Source organism: Engystomops pustulosus, chromosome 8, assembly GCF_040894005.1.
Source record: "Engystomops pustulosus chromosome 8, aEngPut4.maternal, whole genome shotgun sequence".
In the NCBI taxonomy this organism is placed as follows: Eukaryota; Metazoa; Chordata; class Amphibia; order Anura; family Leptodactylidae; genus Engystomops; species Engystomops pustulosus.
In genome coordinates this window covers 101,748,066-101,774,187 of record NC_092418.1, presented here as the reverse complement: position 1 = coordinate 101,774,187, position 26,122 = coordinate 101,748,066, and the positions used below count along the sequence as shown (strand labels likewise).

General features: G+C 42.0%; 1 protein-coding gene across 1 annotated transcript in view; it reads left to right on the top strand.

Moving 5' to 3' along the window:
* Nucleotides 1-26,122, top strand: part of CNTNAP5 (contactin associated protein family member 5) — a 322,294-nt gene that overhangs the window by 172,307 nt on the left and 123,865 nt on the right. The window contains exons 5-7 of the mRNA XM_072122032.1: nucleotides 8,444-8,647; nucleotides 12,971-13,155; nucleotides 22,028-22,171. Coding sequence (XP_071978133.1) covers nucleotides 8,444-8,647; nucleotides 12,971-13,155; nucleotides 22,028-22,171 — 533 coding nt within the window. The remainder of the gene's footprint in view (nucleotides 1-8,443; nucleotides 8,648-12,970; nucleotides 13,156-22,027; nucleotides 22,172-26,122) is intronic.

Below are 26,122 nucleotides of genomic sequence, written 5' to 3'. Positions count from 1 at the left end.
AATTCACTGTTATTAACAAAAACCCAGCATTTTACAGATATAAATCTTACCTGTCTCTATCAGCCCTGCTACACACAATTTCAGTTGCCCCTAGATAAGACCCTGTAACTTGTCACTTAGGGTCGGGTGGCTGCCATCTTGGATTCCTGTGTGAGACTGTGGAGCTGAGATTTCTGTCTGTCCCTGCTGTGTGTCTGTAGCCACACCCCCCTGCGTTATAGCCCTGCCCCCTACATGGAGCTCAGAGACACTGACTGATCACTTCCTGCCAGGACATGGTGAGCAGAGAGAGAGGCTGCAAATTACAAGTTACAAGGAGATAAGTGATCCGGCGGAAGGGAGAGGCAGGCACATAGCTGTGAGATGTAGCAGAGCTCACAGTGTAACAGTCTGCAGCCTCTGTGTAATAGGCATCAGGCATCTCTGATATGTCTTATCGCTCTCTTTCTGTGTGTCAGTGTGTTAGTACAATGTCAGAAGCCAGATGAAATTGCATACACATGTGTACCCTGATAATATAACCGCATTGTCACCCCACAGAACTAGATGGATGATAATGGGGTAGATTTACTTACCCGGTCCATTCACGATCCAGCGGCACGTTCTCTGCGTTGGATTCGGGTCCAGCCGGGATTCATTAAGGCAGTTCCTCCGACGTCGACCAGGCGGTGCTGCTGCACTGAAGAGCATCGGAACGCACTCAAGTTCACCGGCCTATTCCTAGTGAAGGTAAGTTCAAGCTCCGAGACACTTTTTTTTTTTTTAAATGCGGTGGGTTTTCCGAATCCGTCGGGTTTTCGTTCGGCCACGCCCCCCGATTTCCGCCTCGTGCATGCTGGTGGCGATGTGCCACAATCCAATCGCGTGCGCCAAAATCCCGGGGCAATTCAGGGGAAATCGGCGCAAATCAGAAATATTTGGGTAACACGTCGGGAAAACGCGAATCGGGCCCTTAGTAAATGACCCCCAATGCGTCTGCTTACAGAGTCCCCGCCCACACCCTGTAATTTTGCTCTGAGCACCATAGAGAGTGATAGAGAGTTAAAACAGCAATAACATTGAGTAACATTGTAAAGTAATCAATAAATGTTATTCATTGTCTTAACATGACTAGGGGATTGAGATGTGAGAATTTTCTTTTGTGGGAAAACCCCTTTAAGTCATTGTTGTATCTGTATATTCCAATCAGTTCAATAGATACAATAGATAAGCTTCATATCCGGGTAAGATCCATAGAGATGATTTAAACAATAGGAAGTTGTAATATTGTCTTTATTACACATTAGAACTTTAGAGCTGCACTCACTATTCTCCTGCTGATGCAGTCACTGTGTACATACCAGGGCTCGTTCACCAGTTTTCTGAAGGGGTGTGAAGGGCCGGCTCAGGGGCAGCGTCATATACTGGATAATTTAGGGCCAGTATATAATAAATGTGCCCCATTGTGCTGTAGATTCCATAGTAAATCCTCAGTGTCACATGGAATGTTCTAACCTTTCCTTGATATAATAGAAATTTAAAACAGCAGAGAATGTGGAGAGTCTGAGTCACAGCAGTCGCTATCTCCGCTATCTGTCGATGCCAGCGATAAGCCTTCTCCTATTTCTCCGGAACATTCAATGGTTTGCACTGAAGTGACCCCCGCGCCTGCAAATTTATGCTGAAATCTCTTTTTCAATCTGCGTGACCTTCTCCTAAGTGACAGATCTGAGTGTACATTATATTGTAGCCGCCGCTTACCTATAATCAAAAATGGCTCCATTTAACTTTTACGGATATTTCATTGGCGGCCTGAACGCTGCGCTGTTAATATCAGCGCTTCATCTCCAGAGACGTACGAGTGACAAATGAGAAGAGAGCTTTACTAAAAGATTAACAAAATACTCTGCATCTATAGAACAACAGCAACATGAAAGATAGATAGATAGATATGAGATAGATAGATAGATAGATAGGAGATAGATAGATAGATAGATAGATAGATAGATAGGAGATAGATAGATAGATAGGAGATAGATAGATAGATAGATAGATAGATAATAGGAGATATATAGATAGATAGATAGATAGATAGATAGATAGATAGATAGATAGATAGATAGATAGATATGAGATAGATAGATGAGAGAAAGGAGATAGTTAGATAGATAGATATGAGATAGATAGATAATAGGAGATAGATAGATAGATAGATAGATAGATAGATAGATAGATATGAGATAGATAGATGAGAGAAAGGAGATAGATAGATATGAGATAGATAGATAGATAGATAGGAGATAGATAGATAGATAGATAGATAGGAGATAGATAGATAGATAGATAGATAGATAGATAGATAGATAGATAGATAGATAGATATGAGATAGATAGATAGATAGATAGATAGATATGAGATAGATAGATAGATAGATAGAGGATAGATAGATAGATAGATATGAGATAGATAGATAGATAGGAGATAGATAGATAGATAGATAGATAGATAGATAGATAGATAGGAGATAGATAGATAGATAGATAGATATGAGATAGATAGATAGATAGGAGAGAGATAGATAGATAGATAGATAGATAGATAGATAGGAGATAGATAGATAGATAGATAGATATGAGATAGATAGATAGATAGATAGATAGGAGATACATAGATAGATAGATAGATATGAGATAGATAGATAGATAGATAGATAGATAGATAGATAGGAGACAGATAGATAGATAGATAGATAGATAGATGGATAGATAGATAGATAGGAGATACATAGATAGATAGGAGATAGATAGATAGATAGATAGATAGGAGATAGATAGATAGATAGATAGATAGATAGATAGATAGATAGATATGAGATAGATAGATAGATAGGAGATAGATAGATAGATAGATAGGAGATAGATAGATAGATAGATAGATAGATAGATAGATAGATAGATAGATAGATAGATAGGAGATAGATAGATAGATAGAAGATAGATAGATAGATAGATAATAGGAGATATATATATAGATAGATAGATAGATAGATATGAGATAGATAGATGAGAGAAAGGAGATAGTTAGATAGATAGATATGAGATAGATAGATAATAGGAGATAGATAGATAGATAGATATGAGATAGATAGATGAGAGAAAGGAGATAGATAGATATGAGATAGATAGATAGATAGATAGATAGATAGATAGGAGATAGATAGATAGATAGATAGATAGATAGATAGGAGATAGATAGATAGATAGATAGATAGGAGATAGATAGATAGATAGATATGAGATAGATAGATAGATATGAGATAGATAGATAGATGAGAGAAAGGAGATAGTTAGATAGATAGATATGAGATAGATAGATAGATAGGAGATAGATAGATAGATAGATAGATAGATAGGAGATATATAGATAGATAGATAGATAGATAGATAGATAGATAGATAGATAGGAGATAGATAGATAGATAGATAGATAGGAGATAGATAGATAGATAGATAGATAGATAGATAGATAGATAGATAGATAGATAGGAGATAGATAGATATGAGATAGATAGATAGATAGATAGATAGATAGATAGATAGATAGATAGGAGATAGATAGATAGGTAGATAGATAGATAGGAGATAGATAGATAGATAGATAGATAGATAGATAGATAGGAGAGATATAGATTGATAGATAGATAGATAGATAAATAGGAGATAGATAGATAGGAGATAGATAGATAGATAGATAGATAGATAGATAGATAGATAGGAGATAGATAGATAGATAGATAGATAGATAGATATGAGATAGATAGATAGATAGATAGATAGATAGATAGATAGATAGGAAATAGATAGATAGATAGATATGAGATAGATAGATAGATAGATAGGAGATAGATAGATAGATAGATAGATAGATAGATAGATAGATAGATAGATAGATAGATATGAGATAGATAGATAGATGGATAGATAGATAGAAGATAGATAGATAGATAGATAGATAGATAGATAGATAGATAGATAGGAGATATATAGATAGATAGATAGATAGATAGATAGATAGGAGATAGATAGGAGATAGATATGAGATATAGATAGATAGATAGTAGATAGATAGAAAGATAGATAGATAATAGGAGATAGATAGATATTATAGATAGATGGATAAATGATAGATAATCGCTGGTTCCTCCGCACACATACAATGCCCCGTCCTGTAGACTCGTCTCATCAATCCCTGGCAATCTGTGTGACTGGATATGACGGACGTATAATCGGATCTCACAATTAGTAATAACTTGATAACATAAATTTTTAATTACTCAGAAATTGTGATGGAAAATCAACAGCTCGGAGAATTATCCGGAGATCACCCTCATTTGTCATATCATATGTTTTGTAGCCAGACTTCGACAGGAGGTGTAGTACCTGTAGGTACCACTAGGGAGCTCAGCACTTACTGCATTGTATTCAGTAAGACATTGGTATACAGAGGCCTCTGGAGCTCCCCCTATATACTGTACAGTACATACACACATAAACTATACATTACATACACACATATACTATACATTACATACACACATATACTATACATTACATACACACATGTACTATACAGTACATACACACATATATATTATACATTACATCATACATACTATACATTACACACACAAATACTATACATTACATACACACATATACTATACATTACATACACACATATACTAAACAGTACATACACACATATACTAAACAGTACATACACATACTATACATTACATACACACATATACTATACATTACATACACACATATACTAAACAGTACATACACATACTATACATTACATACACACATATACTATACATTACATACACACATATACTAAACAGTACATACACACATATACTAAACAGTACATACACATACTATACATTACATACACACATATACTATACATTACATACACATACTATACATTACATACACACATATAATATACATTACATAAACACATATACTATGCATTACATACACATACTATACATTACATACACACATATAATATACATTACATAAACTCATATACTATGCATTACATACATATACTATACATTACATACACACATACTATACAGTACAGACACATACACATACTATACATTACGTACAAACATTATAAATTACACACACACTACTATACATCACATACACACATATACTAAACAGTACATACAAATACTATACATTACATACACACATATACTAAACAGTACATACACATACTATACATTACATACACACATATACTAAACAGTACATACACATACTATACATTACATGCACACATATACTAAACAGTACATACACTATACATTACATACACACATATACTAAACAGTACATACACTATACATTACATACACACATATACTAAACAGTACATACACTATACATTACAGGCACATATATACTACACAGTACATACACACATATATATATTATACATTACATCATACATACTATACATTACACACACAAATACTATACATTACATACACACATATACTATACATTACATACACACATATACTAAACAGTACATACACACATATACTAAACAGTACATACACATACTATACATTACATACACACATATACTATACAGTACATACACATACTATACATTACATACACACATATACTATACAGTACATACACACATATATATTATACATTACATCAAACATATACTATACATTACATACATATACTATACATTACATACACACATATACTATACAGTACATACACACATATATATTATACATTACATCAAACATATACTATACATTACATACACATACTATACATTACATACACACATATAATATACATTACATAAACACATATACTATGCATTACATACATATACTATACATTACATACACACATACTATACAGTACAGACACATACACATACTATACATTACGTACAAACATTATAAATTACACACACACTACTATACATTACATACACACATATACTAAACAGTACATACAAATACTATACATTACATACACACATATACTAAACAGTACATACACATACTATACATTACATGCACACATATACTAAACAGTACATACACTATACATTACATACACACATATACTAAACAGTACATACACTATACATTACAGGCACATATATACTACACAGTACATACACACATGTATATGATACATTACATACACACATAGTCTATACATTACATACACACACATATAGTATATTATATGTAACATACACACATAACTGCACACATGCAGCGGTACATGCAGACGCAGGATATACGGGGCCCCGGGTGTTTGCACCTGTCATGTGATGTCATTTCTCCTGTAGGATATAGAGGCAGGGGGTTAAGTGTTTGTTTGTTCCCTTCATCACTTATAAGGTGAATCCCCCGGGGACCGTCAGCTTTGTCATAGCCTCAGATCCGGAACCTTCTCCATCTATTCCGCTCCATCATTTGTATTTCCCCAGAAGCCTCAGCATATTGTTCCATTACAGAGGAAGCGTAGCGCAGGCGCCGCCGCCCGATCCCGCACTTTCATGTCTGCGCCGCTTGTTTACAACGTGTTCTCAGCATCAAAGACTCAGGAATCCCCCCTCCGCGCTAAACTTTCATCTACATTTACCACCAGCTACATTATTGTCTTTAATTAGTAAATCTAATGACAAAAGTTTTAGAAAATTAAAACTATTATTATTATTATTTCATTAGATTTATATAATACAATATTTATCATGTGATACACACTATATTCCGCCTTTGTTACACTACCTGTGCACTTAGAGAAGCTACAATCCTGGAATATAAATCCATATTTCACAGGATACTATGAACTAACTGCTAACTGCTACTAACAACATACACAAAGGTCTGATTACACATCTCTCCAGGGACAGTACATAACACTGGCTGCAGAGAGCACAGAGCACAGCAGTGTGAAGTCTGATTACACATCTCTACAGGGACAATGCATAACACTGGCTGGAGAGAGCACAGAGCACAGCAGTGTGAGGTCTGATTACACATCTCTCCAGGGACAATACATAACACTGACTGCAGAGAGCACAGAGCACAGCAGTGTGAGGTCTGATTACACATCTCTCCAGGGACAATACATAACACTGGCTGCAGAGAGCACAGAGCACAGCAGTGTGAGGTCTGATTACACATCACTCCAGGGACAATACATAACACTGGCTACAGAGAGCACAGAGCACAGCAGTGTGAGGTCTGATTACACATCTCTCCAGGGACAGTACATAACACTGGCTGCAGAGAGCACAGAGCACAGCAGTGTGAGGTCTGATTACACATCTCTCCAGGGACAATACATAACACTGGCTGCAGAGAGCACAGAGCACAGCAGTGTGAGGTCTGATTACACATCTCTCCAGGGACAATACATAACACTGGCTGCAGAGAGCACAGAGCACTGCAGTGTGAGGTCTGATTACACATCACTCCAGGGACAATACATAACACTGGCTACAGAGAGCACAGAGCACAGCAGTGTGAGGTCTGATTACACATCTCTCCAGGGGCAGTACATAACACTGGCTGCAGAGAGCACAGAGCACTGCAGTGTGAGGTCTGATTACACATCTCTCCAGGGACAATGCATAACACTTCCTGCAGAGAGCACAGAGCACAGCAGTGTGAGGTCTGATTACACATTTCTGTAGGGACAATACATATCATTAGCTGGAGAGAGCACAGAGCACAGCAGTGTGAGGTCTGATTACACATCTCTCCAGGGACAATACATAACACTGGCTGCAGAGAGCACAGAGCACAGCAGTGTGAGGTCTGATTACACATTTTTGCAGGGACAATACATATCATTAGCTGGAGAGAGCACAGAGCACAGCAGTGTGAGGTCTGATTACACATCTCTCCAGGGACAGTACATAACACTGGCTGCAGAGAGCACAGAGCACAGCAGTGTGAGGTCTGATTACACATCTCTCCAGGGACAATATATAACACTGGCTGCAGAGAGCACAGAGTATAGCAGTGTGAGGTCTGATTACACATCTCTCCAAGGACAATACATAACACTGGCTGCAGTCTGGATGGTCACACCTGGATGTTACCCACTGGAGACGCTAGGGAGATACTTTTCATCAGTCTCTATTGTATATGACAGACATTAACAACAAGGTCGTATAATTTAAGTAAAAATAAAAAACAGAGTGAATCTTGTAGGAAATTGTCTGGGGATTCAGTTCAGTGAGAAGACAATGACTGCGCTATATTTGCCGATGCTGCGGCGCCGATGTTCGTGTCAATATCGGGCAGCGTTATCATTGACCTTGCTTGTGCGCTTACACGGCCGCTTGTCAATTGCCTCTTTGTTTGTTCCTATCTAGAATCTGATGTGGCCGACTTTGATGGCAGAAGCTCCCTCCTGTACAGGTTCAATCAGAAGCTGATGACCACATTTAAAGATGTCATTTCCCTGAAGTTCAAGAGCATGCAGAGCGACGGCGTATTATTTCACGGAGAAGGACAGCGCGGAGATTATATTACTCTGGAGCTACAGAAAGGAAAATTGGCTCTGTACATAAATCTGGGTATGGAACTTTCTTTCAATTAATTTCTTAAAATTGCTATCGCAGAATCGTGTGTGAGGTTTAGTGTATAATTGATTCCACACTGCGCCCCCGATTGCCCTCACTGCACCCCAAACGCCATCACTGCTCCTGACAGCCACTGCTCTATACAGGCGGTCCCCTACTTAAGGACACCCGACTTACAGACAACCCATAGTTACAGACGGACCCCTCTGCCCACTGTGACCTCTGGTGAAGCTCTCTGGATGCTTTACTATAGTCCCAGACTGCAATGATTAGCTGTAAGATGTCTGTAATGAAGCTTTATTGATAATTCTTGGTCCAATTACACCAAATATTTTGAAACTCCAATTGTCACTGGGGCAAAAGAAAAAAAATTGTCTAGAACTTCCATTATAAAATATACAGTTTCGACTTACATACAAATTCAACTTAAGAACAAACCTCCAGACCCTATCTTGTATGTAACCCGGGGACTGCCTGTAGATGGAATTGGTGACCAGATAGTAAGGATTTGGGATCATAAGTTAAAAAAACTAATTGTCCATAGAATATTCCGCAGTATTCATAAATACTCTATAGGATAAATCAGGATTAGCTAGGACTTACTAATGATTGGCTATACCGGTGTTGGTCCAACAACTGCCTCATCACTTATTAGCAGAGATGAGCGGACCTAACAATTCACTGCAGTTTCATAGTTTGGGTTTGATCACATGGCCAATCATAGCCCTGGTTAGTTGTTGGGGGGGGGGTCAATGTCCAAGATTGGATTTTAAAGCCAACAATTTAGCCATATGTCCGGGTCATGCAGCCGAAAAACAAACTTCAGGTTCACTCATCTCTACTTATCAGCTGCCACACTGCAAACAGAAGCCGTAAGGTCCATTTCTATCCGGAAGCCATGACTCCAACCAAGTGCAAAGGAGTCATGTCTGTACCCGCAGTGCTGTTCACATGGGGCCACTAATAATTACAAAATTGTGAAATTATTATTGATGCAACAAGAGACAGATCATAGTACAGGGATCAGGTCCAGGGACACAAATCAATAGGTCATTAATGATCCCATTTACTATATTTGTGGATTTATTGATGTATAACGTTTATGTTCCCCATTCTATTTAGTATATTATTCCCAATATTTACTGTTTGTCGGCTTCTCTCTACCCGTGGGAAGGTCGGCTGCTTGTTTCTAACCCTGTGATGTCCAATGAATAAGATTGTTCCGCCTATACAGTGGGGAAGATTTACAATAGATGTAGCCAAGTGATTGATCAGAGAAAGACGACAAACTGTACGATGAGGGAAGAGAATGTCACACTTATATCATGTCAATGGTTATCAGGTAACGGGAGCGGACTGCCTGATCTCTTTATAAGTTACTAATATTGTGCCTTTAACTTGCAGAGATTTTTTAGTTTGACTTGTGATGTCTATAAATGGTTGAGCAGGTTAGACATATATATTGGGGCACATTTACTTATCCGTCTGGAGGAGTTCACACAAAGTGCAATGTCCGTGTTTAATGCCCTGTGCGACCTGAGCACTCCGCTCAGGTCCGACAGAGTTAACCTTCTTTTTCCTGGTGCATGTAAGTGCTTGGGTGTGCGACACAATTTGAATTTTAAATCCTCAGTCCGAATCTGTCAGATCGTCCAATGGCACGGCCCCCGATGCCACAATCTCCATGTTAAATCCCTTTCACAAAAATAGCTGCACAAAACCCTAAAAACTACAAAAAATCCGACAAAAGTGCGGCTGCGGACTGGGGCTTATTTGCTAAGGGTCACGGATCGTCAGACTATTCATGGTTTTCGGGATTTGCGCAACTGTGACAGGTATTTAACAGGGGTCTGCACTGGGATTGTATCGCACACGATCGAATTGTGGCGCGGCTGTGCTGCTTTCATGCAACAGAAATCGGGGAGCGGTGCCGTCGGATGATCAGACTGATTCGGACTGAGCGCGGGATTTAACTTTCAAATTGTGTCGCAAGCCCAAGCACTTACATGCACCAGGAAGAAGAAGGTGAACTCCGGGGACCTGAGTGTGAAGCAACAGATGTAGGAAATCGGGTGCACGATCTTAGTGAATCGCAGCACAGGGCATTATACACGGACAATGCACTTTCTGTGAACTCCAGCGGCCGGGTAAGTAAATGTGCCCCAATGTGTATAGTGCAGGTTGGGAAATAATAGTGACATATGACACTACTATGTGGCCCCTATGTATTCCATACATGTAAATGTCATAAATACTGCGGCACATGTGTGACGAGACCTTGTAGCGGAGACTCCGGGGGCCGTGCACCATCCAGCAGACTCATTGTTAACTGCACAAACTCATTTTTCTCTTGTCGTCTTCTCACATTTGCCTCCTCGATTGGAATGAGGACATTGCTGTGGGATTTCATGTCTGCTAACTACTCGGAGACACAGGAGCGGAAATGTGTTCATAAATCCTGTCTCCTAATGAGTGAAATGTCACAAGTAATTAGCGCAGACATTGGTGGAGGCCCCAGTTGAAATACATCTGTTACCTTCATGTATCTCAGATTCTCCATCATAAATACAGAACCTTTAAATGTCAGAAATTATCAGGCAAATTCTGCAGGAAATTTGGATCCCATTTCCTGTGCCGCTCGTGGTCTTGCTCCTGGTTACATCACTGTGGCTGCAGTTGATGATTTGTCTTATTATTATTAGATTTCTGTGACAGTTTCTTCAGAGCTTCTTGTTCTTCCTGAAGTCATGAGGAAATCATGATATCATGAATAAGATAGGATACAAATCTCTGCAAGTACAAGTCCATCACAAGGACCATGTGTTTCTAGCAGGTCTCCTGCCAGGATGTGTAGAATTCATGGTGGACTTCATGGATGGAGTTGTTGGTGGTGCCCAGTGTTCACCCTGTAATAGGGATCAGGAATTTGTTGCAGAGACTCCCCCAGGTCGCTACCTCAGGAGATGCTGGTGGAGGGATAGCCTGAGGTCAGGGCAAACAGCACAGGAATCAGGGAGAGGTCAGGGCAGGCCGAATAAGGCTAGAGTCAGGTCAGACAGGGGTTATATAGGGCACCAGGTCCCTTACTTCCCAGGCACCTTCCAAACAGGATGGTGCCTTACATACCCAGCCATGTGTGCTGACCTTGGCCATGGCTGTGTGGGCAGGTCCTTACAGAATTAGGCAGGGAAAGTTCACCCTGGTGTCAAGGTGGAGAAGTTGTGTCACTGCTGTATCTTCTGCTATTCACACCACCAGCAGAGTAAGAACCCCAACCTCCAAAACCCTCATTCCTGGAGACATTGTTTCCATCGCAGCCTGGATGATGACTTACACACTATTACGAGGTCCTCACCTCTTCCTCCCACATCTGACTCAATTTCTCAGCTCTTTTCTATTTTGCCGTCTTCATCTCTCGTCTCATCAAAATATCTATTAAGAGAAGTTTGCAAATCACAGATCTAATGTACGGAGGAGCGGGAGGGGTGAGAAGGAGTGAGCGGGGCGCCAACACGTTGTAAAGGAGAATGTTTATCGCTGTCGCTATGACTGATCTCAGAAATGTTGACACACAGAAACGCATTGACAGTTTTTTTTTTTAATGGGGAAAATGTTAACCCTTTCACCACCCCTGATGTTTCTACATCTAGACATCTGCTTTACCCTATGGAATCAGCTTCATGATTGATGACTTACAATATGGATCTTTCACTTGGCGCCAGCACGGCCGGGGCCCGGAGCTGCTGGGGGGCCCACATAAGGCTGGATATATGGAATCCATGGGGGTGAGGGGTACTGTAGCTACTGAGTTCATAGGTTGTGAGCGGGGCTTATATAAAATAACCATGGGGGGGCTGTTTGGGATGATAGACAAGGAAATAGTGTAGGGTACAGTTTCTTAATTTATAATGCCGCCATGTACGTTCAGTGGAAAGGCTCTGTCGCCCAGTGGCTTCCTGAAACCTGGGGCTGACCTGCTTGTCGATACTTTTGAGTGACACTAGGGGGCGATCTGTATAAAACAGAGGATCCCTTAATGTGGCGACAGGACAACCAGGGAATCATTAGGACCTGTAGTCCCTGCTTATAATCTCCGCTGCTACCTGTGCACAAATAGGACACGTCCTCTATAAAGTCTCTTCTCCCTCATGGAATCCGATAGACCTTAGGGACAAGAAATTGACAACAAAGGTCATGATCTGGTCCTGAACACACAACTGAAGCATCACTCCTACTTGTAGAACTATAATCCAGTATAATTTATGGAATTCCTGTAGGTATTGGTGTTGGTCATGTGACCCCATATATATTTCCCAGGTGATGCCAAGCTACGATTCGGTAACACCCACACGGTGGTGACGCTGGGGAGCCTCCTCGATGACCAGCAGTGGCATTCTGTCCTCATAGATCGATTCAACAAGCAAGTCAACTTCACAGTGGATAAATATACTCAACACTTCCGCACCAAGGGCGATTCTGATGAACTGGACATAGACTACGAGGTGTGTACTACAACATACTACAACAAACAGTATATACACCCACCACAAGGGGGAGCCCAGGAGATAACTCCTTATACTATATCCTGCCACCACTAGGGGGAGCTCAGAGCATTACTGCATACTTTATATACAGCCACCATTTCGAGGAGCTCAGGATATTAATATTTACTTTATATATACCATCACTAGGAGCAATTTAGGAGATTACTGCATTCTGCATATATACTACCACTAGGAGGAGCTCAGGAGATTACTATATACTGTTTATACAGCCACCAATAGGGGAGCTCAGGATATTTATTCATACTGTATATACCACCACCAGTAGCGGGAGTTCAGGAGATTACTATATACGGTGTATACAGCCACCAATACGGGGAGCTCAGGAGATTACTTCATACTGTATTTACAACCACCATTAGGGGGAGTTCAGAAGATTACTACATACTGTATATACAGCCACCACTAGGGGGAGCTCAGGAGGTTACTACATACTGTATATACAACCACCACTAGGGGGATGCTCAGGAGATTACTACATACTGTATATACAGCCACTACTAGGAGGAGCACAGGAGATTACTACATACTGTATATACAGCCACCACTAGGGGGAGCACAGGAGATTACTATATACTGTATATGCAGCCACCACTAGGGGGAGTTCAGGAGATAACTACATACTGTATATACTGCCACCACTAGGGGGAGCTGATGAGATTCCTACATACTGTATGCACAACCACCACTAGGGAGAACTCAGGAAATTACTACATACTTTATGTACATCACCACTAGAGGGAGCTCAGGAAATTACTACATACTGTATATACAACCACCACTAGGGGATGCTCAGGAGATGACTACATACTGTATATACAGCACCACTAGGGGGAGATCAGGAGATTACTACATACTGTATATACAGCACCACTAGGGGGAGCTCAGGAGATTACTACATACTGTATATACAGCCACCACTAGGGGGAGCTCAGGATATTACTACATACTGTATATACAACCACCACTAGGGTATGCTCAGGAGATGACTACATACTGTATATACATCCACCACTAGGGGGAGCTCAGGAGATTACTACATACTGTATATACAGCCACCACTAGGGGATGCTCAGGAGATGACTACATACTGTATATACATCCACCACTAGGGGGAGCTCAGGAGATGACTACATACTGTATATACAACCACCACTAGGGGGAGCTCAGGAGGTTACTTCATACTGTATATACAACCACCACTAGGGGATGCTCAGGAGATTACTACATACTGTATATACAGCCACCACTAGGGGATGCTCAGAAGATTACTACATACTGTATATACAGCCACCACTAGAGGGAGCACAGGAGATTACTACATACTGTATATACAGCCACCACTAGAGATTACTATATATTTCCCTAATTGTTCCTGTGCAGATCTTCCCCTCTCCCTCCTGACCATTAATAGTTAAGGAGCTCTGTATGTGCTTGTCATGTCTCCCCAGGATAAACTATGTGCTGTAGTAATTATGTATCACGTGCAATTACTTTTTACCCTTTTGCAATTGAATAACAGCCACTTTACAGTCGGATTTTTAGCACATTTTATAAATTTTACGAGACAATTCCACTTTTGGATTATTTTTAATATTTCAGGCTGGTCATAAACTGCCTCTTGCTCCGCGTTACGACTTCCCCTCGTGTATTTAGTGCATTTTTTTTGCTGCTTCTTTAATTTTTATACCTTTTTTGACTGTGGTTCTGCCTAGCGCCTATAGGCCACGTCGTATCATTTTATCTCCGGGATATTATCCGGAATGATATTTGTAATGTGTCCAGAGGTCATTAATATTTTTGTTTATGCCCATAAATTTCTAATTCAATTGTGCGACAAAAACCTCAAATCCGCCAAACGCGATGGCGGCCGTTAAATTATATTTTATGGGGTTTGACGGGTGATAAAGTGGCCAGAAATCGGCAGAATTATCGCTATTTATTAGGCAATTAGAATTATTGTATAACAAGGAGAGCGGAAAGTGCGGAAGAGTCCAACAAGCGACAACATGGAAATCCGGTTTAATTAGTGATTGCGGATCTGCAGGACGTACGATCCCGAGTATCAGATGTGACCGCGCCAAATTCATCAGAGAAACGAATCTGATACAAATATAATCTGCTAATTACATTACAAAGTATCAGAATCTCAGACTGACGAAGGAAGGTCACAAAGGTCATTACAGAGTTCATTTACTCATTTAACCTTTACCTGATGCCAGTGGCACACATGGCGTTTTGAACCCGTTTTTGGACCGTTTTTAAGCAGTCCGTTAAAAAAATGCATGCGTTTTTGACCAGTTTTACCAATTATCTTTATTAAAACGGGTCAAAAATGCATGCGTTTTTGAACGGACTGCTTAAAAACGGCCCAAAAACGGGTTCAAAGCGCCACGTGCGCCGCCGGCCTTATTTGATTATCTATGTTATGATTTGTTCCTGTTTTGTTTTTAAAGTTTTTGTGTTATTTTTGTTAATTTGACATTTAAAATTAACATATTTGATCAATGTATTATATAGATTTATTACATTTTGTAATTTTTTTTTTTTACATTTCTACAGTTTTTTTCATTTCTCTTGTATATTTTTCATATTTTATATATTTATTTGTACATATAGACATATTTTTAGGCAGGATACCTTTTTTTGTTAGCTTTAAAAGAAAAATATGTTTTCTTTACATGAAGATAATCTGAAAATTATTGAAATTTTGTTCACTTAAAGTACAACAGTAGCGGATAGAAACTTTTGCCTAAGGGCGCGTTCACACGTTGCGTTTTGGTCGCGTTTTCATTGCGTTTGAAACACATTGCAACAGCTGATGAGAGGTAATTTGCCTAATTACATTACCGTTTACGTTTGTTAACGCAATGTTAACGTATGCGTTAACAAAACACATGCGTTAATGCGTTGTTAACGCGTGCGTTAATATCACATTTACGATGCGTTTTGTAAACGGAAATGTTAAGAGTGATATAATTAGGCAAATTACCTCTCCTCAGCTGTTGTATATGCGTTTCAAACGCGATGAAAACGCAGGTCAAAACGCAACGTGTGAACGCGCCCTGAGGGTGATGGCACACATGGCGTTTTGAATGCGTTTTTGGTCCATTTTTAAGCAGTCCATGAAAAAGCGCATGCGTTTTTGACCAGTTTGAATTAAGATACTTGGTCAAACCTGTCAAAAATGGATGCGTTTTTTAACGGGCTGCTTAAAAACGGGCCAAAAACACGTTCAAAACGCCACGTGTGCCATCACCCTAACTGTATACTAAGCAAAAATGAGCAATTTACTCTAATTAGCTATGTGCAGGTGTTTATTAGCAGCTTGCAGAGGTTTTACCTTCCCACCCGGATTAATCAGTATTTTCCATGCTTCCTTGTAACCATGGGAAACCGTATTTAACAGTTGGAGACAACAGGACACTTGTTGGGGGAGGGGTTGTTGGAGAGGAGTGCAAGAAAATAGGACCTTTAGTGATGTCACAATCATGTGACTCATCACATGCTTTAAATAAAGAAACTTTTTCAATCAGTCTTTTTTATTTCAGTTCAGTTTCACAGTTTTTTTTAAAATAGATTTGTATTTTAGAAATTTAAATCTGTTTGAAAAGATACTCCAAAAGTTTTACGTTATCCCACATCTGTTACTACCTGTTCACCTTGTAGAGGGTCAAATTGGCTCGGAAATCAAACAATAATCCGTATGCATTGAATATCCTTAATTCAATCTTTCAATCTCTTAAAGGGATTGGCCTCTAATCAATAAATCTCTTCCTTAAGACATGCCTCTGCCTATATAGACAGCTTCCTCTCTTTCACTGCTCTGAGACATCCTCATAGTGTCTCCCACTGTGTCTCTCTCACACACAGGGGCAGATTTACTTACCCGGTCCATTCGCGATCCAGCGGCGCGTTCTCTGCGCTGGATTCGGGTCCGGTCGGGATTTATTAAGGAAGTTCCTCCACCGTCCACCAGGTGGCGCTGCTGCGCTGGAAAGCATCGGAACGCGCTGGAGTTCACCGGCTCGGGCTGAGTGAAGGTGAGTGCAAGCTCCGCAACAGATTTTTTGTTTTAAATGCGGCGGTTTTTCCGAATCCGTCAGGTTTCGTTCGGCCACGCCCCCCGATTTCCGTCACGTGCATGCCAGCGCCGATGCACCACAATCCGATTGCATGCGCCAAAATCCTGGGGAAATACAGGGAGAATCGGCGCAAATCGGAAATATTTGGGTAACACGTCGGGAAAACGCGAAATGGGCCCTTAGTAAATGACCCCCACAGTCTGTCTCATGGATAGACCAAAGCAGAGGGGAGGGAGCAGGATGAGTCATAATCTCCTTCTGCAGCTCCTCCTATTCATCAGAGCTCAGGCATATAAACAAAGATACACAGAGAGTTTACAGAGTGCACAAAAGTAAATTGCAGGACTGCTGAATTACTTGATGAACATTCAGGGATTTTTATGAAACAACTTATATGGGCAACTTATATAAAGGAGTGTCCAAACCCTTTAATTATCCAGTACATAGTATAGAGCCAGTGGGATTAAACCTGCACAGTGAGTCCCTGTGGTTTAGTATTATGGGGATACCCTGTGTAATGTAATAGAGCAATCAGATGCAATCAGAACCTCTGCACCCATATTAAAGGGATACATAGTTATGTTCTTGTATAAATGGCCACTTACATCTCTGTGCTATGGCCATGCACCTGAGCGCTGACTTGCTGCGCCATAAACCGCCCGGGGGAGGCTCGCGGTTTATAGTGCATTACGCTAATAACATATCTACACTGTCTCGATTGTGTTTCTGCTTTGACTTTTACAAGCTTCATAAAAAAACATAAAATCTGTGAATTTTATTTAAAATGACCGCTGACCTTTGCACATCTCACCGGCACGAAAGGAAATAATAATTTTCTGTGTATTCAGCCCCGAGGGGATATTACCCTGCAGGAAAGAAAACAGTCTGCGGGTAATAGAAATGTGACGGAGATTGTACCTCTCGCAACATTGTTGCTATTTTAGAATTCTTTATACATTGTGATAGAATCATAGCTGCCCCCAGTGACAGGGAACAGAGGGTCCCCCACTGCATAAAGGAAATAGACCCTCATCCCCGCACCATAACAGGGACCTCGGTATGGATGGGCCTCGGGGTAATGCACATATCACATCATTTCCAAATATTCTACATGATATTGTGGTTTCTACAATATGAGAAGATTAGTAGGTAGGTTAGTGAGAAGATCTGCCAGATATCTACTCCGTAGAAAATGTGAATATCCCAGCAAACACAGGACCACTACACCGGCACACAGCACTGCTACACCATCACACAGCACTGCTACACCATCACACAGCACTGCTACACCAGCACACAGCACTACTACACCATCACACAGTACTGCTACACCAGCACACAGCACTGCTACACCATCACACAGCACTACTACACCGGCACACAGCACTGCTACACCATCACACAGCACTGCTACACCATCACACAGCACTGCTACACCATCACACAGCACTGCTACACCAGCACACAGCACTACTACACCATCACACAGTACTGCTACACCAGCACACAGCACTGCTACACCATCACACAGCACTACTACACCATCACACAGCACTACTACACCATCACACAGCACTACTACACCATCACACAGCACAGATACACCATCACACAGCACTACTACACCATCACACAGCACTACTACACCATCACACAGCACTACTACACCATCACACAGCACTACTACACCATCACACAGCACTGCTACACCAGCACACAGCACTACTACACCATCACACAGCACTGCTACACCATCACACAGCACTGCTACACCATCACACAGCACTGCTACACCAGCACACAGCACTACTACACCATCACACAGTACTGCTACACCATCACACAGCACTGCTACACCATCACACAGCACCACTACACCATCACACAGCACTACTACACCATCACACAGCACTGCTACACCAGCACACAGCACTGCTACACCATCACACAGCACTACTACACCATCACACAGCACTGCTACACCAGCACACAGCACAGATACACCAGCACACAGCACTGCTACACCATCACACAGCACTGCTACACCATCACACAGCACTGCTACACCAGCACACAGCACTACTACACCATCACACAGTACTGCTACACCAGCACACAGCACCACTACACCATCACACAGCACTACTACACCATCACACAGCACTACTACACCATCACACAGCACTACTACACCATCACACAGCACTGCTACACCAGCACACAGCACTACTACACCATCACACAGCACTGCTACACCATCACACAGCACTGCTACACCATCACACAGCACTGCTACACCAGCACACAGCACTACTACACCATCACACAGTACTGCTACACCATCACAAAGCACTGCTACACCATCACACAGCACCACTACACCATCACACAGCACTACTACACCATCACACAGCACTGCTACACCAGCACACAGCACTGCTACACCATCACACAGCACTGCTACACCATCACACAGCACTACTACACCATCACACAGCACTGCTACACCAGCACACAGCACAGATACACCAGCACACAGCACTACTACACCATCACACAGCACTGCTACACCATCACACAGCACTGCTACACCATCACACAGCACTACTACACCATCACACAGCACTACTACACCATCACACAGTACTGCTACACCATCACACAGCACCACTACACCATCACACAGCACTACTACACCATCACACAGCACTGCTACACCATCACACAGCACTGCTACACCAGCACACACCACTACTACACCATCACACAGCACTGCTACACCATCACACAGCACTACTACACCATCACACAGCACTACTACACCATCACACAGCACTACTACACCAGCACACAGCACTACTACACCATCACACAGCACTACTACACCAGCACACAGCACTACTACACCATCACACAGCACTCCTACACCATCACACAGCACTACTACACCATCACACAGCACTACTACACCATCACACAGCACTACTACACCAGCACACAGCACTACTACACCATCACACAGCACTGCTACACCATCACACAGCACTGCTACACCAGCACATAGCTCTACTACACCATCACACAGCACAGCTACACCAGCACACAGCACTGCTACACCATTACACAGCACTGCTACACCATCACACAGCACTGCTACACCATCACACAGCACTGCTACACCAGCACATAGCTCTACTACACCATCACACAGCACTACTACACCATCACACAGCACTGCTACACCATCACACAGCACTGCTACACCATCACACAGCACTACTACACCATCACACAGCACTGCTACACCATCACACAGCACTGCTACACCATCACACAGCACTACTACACCATCACACAGCACTACTACACCATCACACAGCACAGATACACCATCACACAGCACTACTACACCATCACACAGCACTGCTACACCATCACACAGCACTGCTACACCATCACACAGCACTACTACACCATCACACAGCACTACTACACCATCACACAGCACTACTACACCAGCACACAGCACTACTACACCATCACACAGCACTACTACACCAGCACACAGCACTACTACACCATCACACAGCACTCCTACACCATCACACAGCACTACTACACCATCACACAGCACTGCTACACCATCACACAGCACTGCTACACCAGCACACACCACTACTACACCATCACACAGCACTGCTACACCATCACACAGCACTGCTACACCAGCACATAGCTCTACTACACCATCACACAGCACAGCTACACCATCACACAGCACTACTACACCATCACACAGCACTACTACACCATCACACAGCACTACTACACCATCACACAGCACTGCTACACCATTACACAGCACTGCTACACCATCACACAGCACTGCTACACCAGCACATAGCTCTACTACACCATCACACAGCACTACTACACCATCACACAGCACTGCTACACCTTCACACAGCACTGCTACACCATCACACAGCACTGCTACACCATTACACAGCACTGCTACACCATCACACAGCACTGCTACACCATTACACAGCACTGCTACACCATCACACAGCACTGCTACACCAGCACACAGCACTACTACACCATCACACAGCACTGCTACACCATCACACAGCACTGCTACACCAGCACATAGCTCTACTACACCATCACACAGCACAGCTACACCATCACACAGCACTACTACACCATCACACAGCACTACTACACCATCACACAGCACTACTACACCATCACACAGCACTGCTACACCATTACACAGCACTGCTACACCATCACACAGCACTACTACACCATCACACAGCACTGCTACACCATCACACAGCACTACTACACCATCACACAGCACTGCTACACCAGCCACCATATTTCACTCCACAAAATTGACACTCATTTGTGCAGTGTATCTGATGAACCAACTTATGACACAATAATTATTCATATACAATAATTATACAATGCAATCATTTTGCACTTCCGCTGTTGATGGATAACATGTGTTGTTCCTGCTGCTGTTTATTTACTTGATCTGTTTGGAAAATATTATTAAAACTGATTGAAACTAATTAGTACATTTTCTCCGTCAGTCCTGGACGATCCCCACTCCATGTCCTGACACTTTTCTCCTCTTCATTTCTTTACTCTTGATTTTCCTTGATACATAACTAGAACATTGAGCCAAGTTGTGCTTTTCTTATTTCCCAAAGTTCAGCTTTGGAGGGATTCCAGTACCAGGAAAACCCGGAACATTTCTGAAGAGGAATTTTCATGGCTGCATCGAGAACCTTTATTATAATGGAGTAAATATTATCGATTTGGCCAAGAGAAGAAAACCTCAGATCTACATTGTGGTAAGGAAGATTTCCCTTAGTAATTACTTTGCTTCCTCTTTATCATTTGTCTTTTCAAGGGTCTGGTCTCTGAAGGGTCCGTCTATTCAATATGGATGAAAACTTACCTAACCTCAGTGCAATTTTCTGTATCTGCTGAGTGAGCGGGTTCTTATGAGCTCCTCTTCTTTGCAGCTCCCCCCTCCCTCTCACAGCTTCCAATCATATGTATATGTACATTTACTGCAGCTGCATCCCCTCTCCTTCCCTTCCTCTTGGTGTTACTGAAAGTTTCCAGGGAGACATCAGGCTGGTTGCTTTTTTTTATTATATTAATTACAATATGGCCGTTACTTCTGTCTCTGGGTCTTGTGCAGTCCGTAGTATCAGACTGAGAAGATGCTGAATTCTATCTGTCTCTACTACTATCTGTTCTCTACTACAGGACTGCTGCTTGAATCTACCTTACACAGCTCTCTGCAACATCAGCAAGTTTTAACACCCTCATTTAGGAGCTCTGCCCTTCTCACCTGGAGCATCTAATAAATTCCCTTTGTGTACTATCCTGATTTTTGGTTAAATATTATTTTTTCTAGCTAGCTCTCTTGTCTGCACTTTGCTTTCTATTCGTCTGTAGTTTTAGGTTTTCAATATTTGGCTTACATTCTTGACTATTCTCCTCTCTATTCTCCTCTCCTTAGTACTTTATGGGGAATAATTATCAAGTACACTGCAGTCTGTACTATGTGCAGTTTGCCTGTGTAGTGTGCATGGGGCACCAGATCTATGATTTTTTGTGTTGCACCTTAACATAGGGCGTGCAACATATTACTGTCAGACTGGACATGATAACTGTGTTGCACGGTCCAATCGAGTGCCCCTTTCAGTGCTGAGGTTTGTGCCGCAAGAAGCACCCGCGACACAAACGGGTCAAGCGTGACTCATATGCGGCACGGACACTTCTTAAATACAGGTGCAAGCAGTTTGCACATAAAATAACTTGCCCTCCCCTTGTTATTTGTTTGTCTTGTTACGTGTCCACACTTTGGTGCAGGGAGGGACTGTCTTCCTGGTTGTCCCATCCTCCTAGGACAAGTAGAGACAAGCAGGCAGGGCTGTTGAGGGGCTGGATTTTATGGTTCACTGACCTGTCTGTTGCCCCCATTACAAATGTTCATAATGTTTCTATAGGTGATATTCTCCATCTATGGTCTGACTATTGCTAAACTGAGTTGGGCAGGTCCATGTTAGGGTTTTCCCATCAGAGTTCCTTATGATTTGCATAGACTGTGCTATAAAACCTGAAGTGTTGGGGTCCCACTTTGATAAAATAAGTGGTAATCCAAGTCTGTGCTGATATGGAAACTACCGTCAGGAAAGGACCATCTCACATGGTATAGCCAATAACTTAAAAGGGGTGTCTGGAGTACATGTACAGCTCAAATTTGTCCAGCTGTTTCCATTCTGGCAGCTAGCCCCTCGCTCCTTCTCCAAGACGGACATTTTACCGGAATTGATCGCCCCCCACCAGCCTCGTGTTTGCTGGTTTATCCCAGGTCCCAGTAGGACCTGGTTGCAGCCCTATTTAGAAGACGGTTTGTGGTTGAGAGATGGGATCAGGGTGAGAGATGGGACAGTGAGATGTTCTTTCATGTCCCTTCTCTGTGCCTGACAGTCCTAATAAATGAGCAGACGCGTTCCTCCCTCATTTTCACGTCTGAAGGAAACACAAAGTATCTTCCATTTGTGGGGATGGAAATAACGAAGCTTCTTCTTCCACCTCGAGAACAATGGCTCCGAGGCCGCTCCTTACTACCAATGCCTGAATTATTCACCAGCGGATTCCTCACATCCTCCTGTGATTGAAAAGACTGAAGAAATCCATCTCAATCTTCTGATTCCCATCCCTTTGCCTTCTTTAGTGTTGGCACACCTGACCCCCCCTACGCCTGGCGCCCGGTGCCCACAAGCCATGCCAGCTTTACACATCGCGCCTTCTCTTTCATTCCTTCCAGAAGTTGTAATTGAAAGTGACTCGACTTGGAACTTTGAGGCAGTGAACTTCTTCACATTTCGATTAACTGTAGAGATTGCCTGGTCTCCTACTGTTTCTCAGATTGGCCGCCGTCCTGCAGATCTCCGTGCAATGTTCTGATTCCTCACTGTCCCCGGCTGCCAGGAATGATATCTTTCCTGTAATAGATGCCGGAGCTGCTATAACCCGGCCGATGTCACCTGGACCTGCCACACGGAGGACGTTGTATCTCCGCTTCTCATTACATCCACTCCTTGTACATCAGATTATGGATTTATTCTTAGTCACTGGGATTAACATATGAAAGGGCTCGACAATCCAGAAGATGGTAACACGGCGCACGGCGTCCTTGAGTCGTCCTCTGCTGTCAGGCACATTGACTGGAGAATTCGGCTTCATTTCTAGACTAATCACCGCTCTGCCGTATCCCATCAGACGCCATCTTCGGAGGTTTCTTTTACCCTTAAACCTGTCATTTGAGAAATTTTTGTGGGAGAGGGTTTGTATGTTATATATTAAGAAATTCTGCTTCGCTCTGATGGGTTATTTTGTCCCTTCTTATCCCCAATGTAAAAGCGATAGAGAGTCGTATTCAGCCAGTTTGGTGCTCAGAATAAATAGGGGTTTCAGAACCTGCGACTTGGCTGTGTGTTTTTAAACCATTTCTAACCCCGCCTACTAACAGGACTCCTTATCTACCTGTTCTGGGTCTCTCCTTATCTATAGACATCAGTAAACTCCAGTAAAATCTGCTTTGAGCCCTACAGGACTCCCGACAGTAGACAGAGACACAGAATAGGGAGATGAGCAGAGGGGTAGGATAGGGTTAAAAAAAACTTGGTACAGATAAGAGAGAACTAAGGGTTAAAGGAATCTGTAACCCTTTATATTAACTCATCATAAACTCATCCTGAAGGCTGATACTGCTGATAGGGGGAAACGGTACAGAAAGTTTTTCATAAACTTTACCAAATACCTTATATACTCGAGTATAAGCCTAGTTTTTCAGCACAAAAAATGTGCTGAAAAACCCAAACTCAGCTTATACTCGAGTCAAAAAAATAAATATATCTAAACTCACCTTTCCGGTGACCCCTGTATGTCTTCTGTGCGATCTGTCCGGCAGCGGCGGCAGGCTATATACACTGGGTCAGGGTCTGGCAGGCTATATACACTGGGGCAGGGGCTGGCAGGCTATATACACTGGGGCAGAGCCTGGCTGGCTATATACTGGGGAGGCTGTGACCAATACATTTCCCACCCTCGGCTTATATTCGAGTCAATAGGTTTTCCCAGTATTTTGTGGTAAAAATTAGTGGTCTCGGCTTATACTCGGGTCGGCTTATACTCGAGTATATACGGTATCTTTTATAAAATATAACATTAAACTAAAATGTAAAAAAATCCTTACCCCCTCAACACAAAATAAAAAAAAAAACTATTTCATGAGGGGAATACAGGCAAAACAATGTGCACTTACTACATCGTCATCACCGTCCCAACTATCAGGACCATACTTGTCCATGATCTCCCTTATTAGAGCTGAGGAACAGAAGTGGAGCAGAAGCAATGGATGGAACATGACGAATCTCATTGGCCATGAATAAGAAGCCCACATTGGGTTTGTGGTTGGATCTGACTCATCTCACATAGACATTAAGGGGTTACAGTGCACATGATACAATCATAGAATCTACGTTATGGTGTAATAAAGTAACTAGGACAAAGATAAAGCTACACAGGAACCGGATCCTCTGTCCCATTCTTACAAAGTGGGTTGAGTAAAAGTTCCAATTATGAACATTTCAAGGTTCTATGGTAGAAGAATAGGATTCCCATATTCTAACTTTTCCCGACAACGTGCCTATCCATATACAGAACAATATCCTGCAGCTTTGGATGCAGCAGACTGGCATTGAGCGATATTATTTCTTTTA